At 40.4% G+C, this 6,139-nt stretch overlaps 1 protein-coding gene and 1 long non-coding RNA gene across 5 annotated transcripts in view; one reads left to right on the top strand and one right to left on the bottom strand.

The window, feature by feature from the left end:
* Window positions 1–6,139, bottom strand: part of LOC116691634 (uncharacterized) — a 116,983-nt gene that overhangs the window by 5,366 nt on the left and 105,478 nt on the right. The window lies entirely within an intron of this gene.
* usp45 (ubiquitin specific peptidase 45) overlaps window positions 1–6,139 on the top strand; it is a 39,287-nt gene that overhangs the window by 21,883 nt on the left and 11,265 nt on the right. For all 4 annotated transcript variants that reach the window (XM_032519403.1, XM_032519402.1, XM_032519406.1 and 1 more), the window contains one exon: window positions 5,073–5,160. In XM_032519403.1, coding sequence (XP_032375294.1) covers window positions 5,073–5,160 — 88 coding nt within the window. The remainder of the gene's footprint in view (window positions 1–5,072; window positions 5,161–6,139) is intronic.

The following is a 6,139-nucleotide window of genomic DNA, read 5'->3' as shown; positions in this document are numbered from 1 at the left end:
TTTTTTTTTTTTTTTTTTTTTTTTTTTTTTTTTATAAATCTACCAAGCATCATTGTTGTCAAGGCAGGCGGGGGAAAAAAACATTGGATTAAAGAGTCAAATATTTATTTACATCCTCCTGGGCATCTGGAGTCTGAGGTCAGGGACAGAAGTTTTTATACAGCCTGTGTACTGCTACCAAACTATTTACTGCAAATGGAATCCAATCTCTGTGTATGTCTAATGCATAAGCTGGACAAAAAGGCTGGACAAAGGCATTCAGCTACACCTGTTTCTTTCAGGGATTGATTTAGTTTTCAACAGCCACTGGACACTTGTATAACTTGTATTGAAAAAAACATGAAAATGGGCTGTGTGTAAATGTGTACATCTTTAAAATGTTGTTTTTCTGCCTTTATGGAAAGCCTTACATCCCTAATAGAAATAGCAGAGGGCAACAATATGATTCATCTAGTGCTCTGGCATCCAGGACACACACACACACACACACACACACACATCTACGTCGACACAAATGCAGTACACACTCAAAGAGGCAGGGCTGGCATGCTGATGTGCTCAAAAGGAAGACCACTTTCACGTTGAACAAAAGAAGCAGATATTCATAGTTGCTTAAAAAAATAATTAAAAATATTGGTTTGCGCTCATATGCTGAGCCAAGAAGCGCAGTCATTCTAACTTTCCAATCTGATGTTTAGAATCCATTCATTTTGGTCTATCTTGGGAATTTTCAGGAAACCTGAAAATAAGGATATTGACAGTCTTTATGTCCAAAATAGGGAAAAAAAAATACACATTGTTTGTTAGATGGAGACATGAGGGCAAAGATGGCAAATACTTTCGTTGTAATTGTGTAAGTTGCAGCAAAAGACACAAATATTGCAGTACAGCAGAACTAAAATACTTATTAAATGACTCCCCTAAAAACATAGAATAAAATAACATAATTTTTTATCAGTGTAGCTAAATATGAGAGTATGTTAGATGATAGAGTATGTCATGGTGATATGATAACAAGTTGTATGTTCTTCATACTATACCATATCATTGTGCTTTACTTAGCTTTAGTGAGACAAGTAGAAAATAACAAATGTTTTAAATACCTTTCTAAGGGACCAGAGGTCAATAGATACCAAACATTTTTATTAAAAATAAATGTTAATTAGAAGGTATTCCACAGTGGGCTTTAATTTTATATTTTGATTAACTTACAGGCATTTAAATACACCAATATCTCATGATATAGCACGCAGAAATAGGCCTTTGCATTTTTTATCATTTTATATCTGTCACCTTGCAGCATATTTAGCCAGTTAACTTTTTTTCTTCTTCCAAAAACTCTAATAAATCAAAACAAAAACTGAATTTGAACAATGTGGTTGCCTGGGTGAGAGGTTGGAGTTTTATTGTTGGTAAAGATATAATTAGGAAGATGGAGTAACTAAATGTACAATGCATGGCACCAAAGAAAGTCAGATATGTACAAAGCCTTTTTGTTCTCTATAGTTGTACAATACACGTTTTTATTAACATATTGTAAATCATTTTTTTATGCCCATGCGTGATGATATGATTGATGAATATAGTATGTGAACTGTGTGCGGGTGCATTGTGATGCTCATACAGTGTGTGTGTGTGTGTGTTTGTGGGGGGAGCTTGTGTGGCCTTGTGTCTGGTACTAACTCATCCGGCTGTTAATTGTGTTAGCACCGCAGCTGTTTGCATTGGCCAGATTGAGAGCAGCGCTACAGGGCCCTTCTGCTTTTCTCCACTGGGATGAGCTTCCAGACCTCCTCATTCCCACTGATCCCAACCAACCCATTTTTTTTCTCTATACTTCTCTGCGTCCGTCTCTCACTCTTTCTCTGTCTCAGTCCTTTCCTTCTCAGTTTTGCTTCATATTCCTCTCTGTGTCTCTCTCCTGGGAGATTGACAGACTAGTTAACCGAACAAGAGGGGAACATTCCTTCGCATGCAGTTCATTTTTTGGCCCGGCGAATAAATGGCATATGTGCTATCTACCCCCCCCCCCCTTCCCCATATGTCTGCACGAAAAGGGCAGAAGAGACAGAGATTGTGTCTGTATGTGTTGGGGGGGAGACGACTTTAGGCTCCTCCAGACCTCCTGGTTATGACCTGTGTTGAGGGCAGGTGGTTGGCCATCTCTCCCCCAACTACAGACATCCATTCTTGGGCCACATGTCAGCGTGTCTCAGAGGGCTGATTTCCTTTAAAGCCAGTTCTTTCAATAAGTAGGATTACAAAAATTACAAAATACTGCGGCCAGAAATCACAAATGGCTGTGATGGACCACCAATACTATCAATGGATTTAACCCCCCCCCCCACCGCAACCCCACGTCGTCCGAACATTCTCACCATTTGACTGATGGCTTCTCAAACCTGAAATGTGGCGTCTTAGTGTGTGTTGTGCCCGTCGGACCAACCTGTCCTGTGGTTGTGTGGCTGGTTTGGCCCAACAGGTTGCAGTGGCTCTGGCCTTGGCTGCCCATCTGCCCCTGGCATCTGTCCCCACATCTGCTTCACTGCGGAGGGGACGGACCCAAGGAGAGCCTCCCCTCTAACCGCTCTGGCATTAATGTCCAGGATGGATATCCACCAACTAAATGGCAATTACATGCTCAGCCACAGTAGAGCTGTGGTTTGACGGCTGATTATCATTAATTGCTCTCTGCAGAGCACTATTTCCTTGAAACGGGCCTCTGTATTCTACTGAGATAACCCAATAGAAGAAAGACTGGAAATTGGCTATTCATTTTAGAGCCTTGTCTACCTTTTGCAACTTCCTGCCAGCATGACTCATGATTGAACGTCTGTGGAATTATTTTGAATTATGGAATAACAAAACAAAATGCATGAGGCTCTAATGTATCATTCCTGGTTAAACACAGGTTAAAAAATATCAATGAAATAATGGATGGGAGAGGTGTGCTTAATTATGTCGCCACCTTATGTCACCTTGATATCAAGATTGTTTAAAAATATCACACTGGCAAGCATACACGTTTTTTGTTGAGAAAGGCATTGTCCTGGCGCTCCTATTATCTCCTATCCAACAAAGATAATGACCAAGTAGAAAAAGGGAAATTAAATAAGAGGTGTCTTTTTTTTTAAATTTGAGATGTACCTATTTTCTCCCATTTATTAATGGTTTAGCAGGAAACAGATGGTCCTCCTGGAAAGTAAATTAAAGCTAGAGTCATATTTACAACAGTTACACGGCTTGTTTAGGTGCAACTTAAAGCAGAGGGTAGTTTAATTTGCCAACTCGGGTGCAGAATGTAGATTGCATACTGTACATTGACTCAGCTTTTACCAGAAAATAACAAACTGTTAACTCTTTCCTTAGACTTAGAGACTTAGATTTAGACTTCTCTTTATTAATCCTTTTGGGATGACTCCCGCAAGGAAATTGAAATTTCCAGCATCCGTTTTAGCAAGAAAGGTATCTAACATGTTTGTTTAAATATACTACCTCGGTGTGTCAGAAGTGATAGAAATGTCTTTCTGGTAAATACTGTATGTAACACAAAGCTGTAATGAGATCAGATTCGATTACTCCTCACATATCAGAACATTGAAACTAAAATTGAACAGGTTAAAAGTAACTTTTGAAAGTGTAAACTTAGATTTTTAAAACTGAAAAATAGGGTTCAAAATTTTGTTAAGATTTGAATGTCCAAAACAATTCACTCTTACAATTAGTAGTGTACTGCTTTCAGTGTTACACAAAGTTTAAAAACGATTGGCTTCAATTCTATATTGGGAGCCACATGATTTTTTTTCCCTTCAGTTTCAGATCATTTCCCTTGTTAAAACGCCGTCAGAAATCCAAAAACGCAAAGCTAAAAGCGCACATTTGAATCTCTGAAAAGAGAGAAAAGTAAGTTACATCTCTGATAACGTCTGTAAAGCAAGATTCAAAACTTTGAAGACACAGATTTGTAACACTGAAAACATTAAACTGCTACCCAAATTGTCACAATTAGAAGGTGATCTGCAAAACATGATTAGGCAGAAAAAGTATTGCTTCCCAGATTTACAAATTGTTGAACAGCTTCCAGGCACATAGAGGGAGTGTCCTTCAAAGCAACTGAGAGAGAGACCTGAGGGGTGACATTACATACAGATGCTTGGGGTTGTATTTGGAAAAACAAGCGGATTACCACCACAAACCTGGTTACACTATATGATGAGGAGGAATCTGAGTGGTCCGAGGTGGTTGAAGTGATCTTCCACTCTTTTCAATGGACACCTAATCAGGGCTGTAGTCAAGACCATCTTTGTCAAGTCCAAGACAAGTCCAAGTCCAAATCAAGACCAAGTTCAAAGAGGTTCGAGTCCAAGACAAGACAGAGTCCAAAATGGTTCGAGTCCGAGTCAAGACCGAGTCCAGGACAGAAAAAAGGTCTTTATGCATGACAGTTTTGAGACAATCATTTTGGGTTTCACTTTCTCTCCAATACCATTATCAACATAATAAAGACACCTGGACTTGGTTGAGACCAAAAGCCCAAAAGCCATATCTGGCAAGACCAGTGGCCGAGACCAAGACAAGCCCGAATCCAAATACTAGCGAGTACGAGACAAGTCCGAGAGCATAGAAAAATGGTCTCGAGTCCGGACTCGAGTCCAAGACCGGACTCAAGTAGTACAGCCCTGCACCTAATCAACCATGACTTGACTTGTCTTAACTTGTGACTTTGTTATACCGCTGCTCAGCTCTGTAACACCTCCGTTGTACTAGTCATTGCTTTTGTACCTCCACCACGTAGGTATATTTTCGGTTCGGTTTGTTGGTTTGTTTGTCTCTACAGGATTACGGAAAAACTTTCATGAAGCTTGCTAGCGGCCTGGGCCAAGGAAAAAAAACCCATTAGGTTTTGTAGCAAAAACAAATCACAGGGCAGATACACAAAGAATTCTTCCCTTTTGTTTGCATCTGGGAAAACTCACACTATATTAACATTGTGAGATAGAGCATGTCTCGGCGGAGGTCTGCACTATTTTGTTGACTTTCATCAATTTTTTTATATTTTTATTTTCCCCCAGGGCTCCGCGCTTCAAGGGCTACCAACAGCAAGACAGCCAGGAGCTTCTGCACTACCTGCTGGACGCCATACGAGTAGAGGAAACTAAAGTGAGCTTACTTATTTATACATACACCCGTAATGGCTGTTAAAAGCTTAAACCCACATGGTTTTATAAGTCTATAATATATTTGGTGGGCATCTTTGTCAGTTTTTTTTTTTTTAATTTTCTGAAGTTTTTAATTTTCGTTTGGTAGAGAAAGATGTGCTAAAAGTGAAGACGCCACGTAGTTATTCGGTTTATAACAGAACTCGAGGCAATCCGGGAATTGAAAACTTTAATTTTTTGATGCCACTCTAATGCTAACAAACGCATCATCCTCCACTTTGTGTTTTGTGCTAATTAGCGTATTTTAAAACAAGTGAATATGCAAAACTAAGATGGTGAACATCGGAAACATGATACCTGCTAAACATCACCATGTTAGCTGCAACTGTGAAAAGCATGCTGACGTTAGCATTTAGCTCAAAGCACTGCTGTGCTTAAGTTCAGCCTTGCAGAGCATGCTAGCATGGCTGTAGACTCTTTTAGATGTTGACCTGGATTGCTGTAATTTTGTTCATGCTATTATCCAAAATGATTTGATAGTAGCACCAAAAACAGAAATGGCAAACACACATGGAATTCTCTTTGTTTTTGTGGGTGACTGTGTGCTCTCACATATCCCAATATCTTGGCTCTAGCCAGTTTTTGTGTTTAAACCTTATGGTGCCATATTTTCGGCAAGTACAGAGAACCCCTTCCCCCCCAGGCCTTCACGGGGCAATTAGGAGACCCCACAGAATCCCTTTGCAGGGGCCCAGTGGCCCCACCAGTGGTTATGTGAACCAAGGAGGAGAAGTTAGCGGGTGTGTTTAGTGGTCAGGCCCAGACCCAGGAGGGGCCACAGGCTGAGCGCCCCTATTCCCATTTAAACTTGTGAACACTGACAGTTGTGCCACTTAGAGGACTTGCAAGTGGCACGACCGGCATCATTGTGTGATCTTGGGAAACCCACAGCTGCTGAATGAGCTCCAGGGCCGTCCCAT

Source organism: Etheostoma spectabile, chromosome 6, assembly GCF_008692095.1.
Source record: "Etheostoma spectabile isolate EspeVRDwgs_2016 chromosome 6, UIUC_Espe_1.0, whole genome shotgun sequence".
In the NCBI taxonomy this organism is placed as follows: Eukaryota; Metazoa; Chordata; class Actinopteri; order Perciformes; family Percidae; genus Etheostoma; species Etheostoma spectabile.
This window is presented reverse-complemented; position numbering and strand designations above follow the sequence as displayed.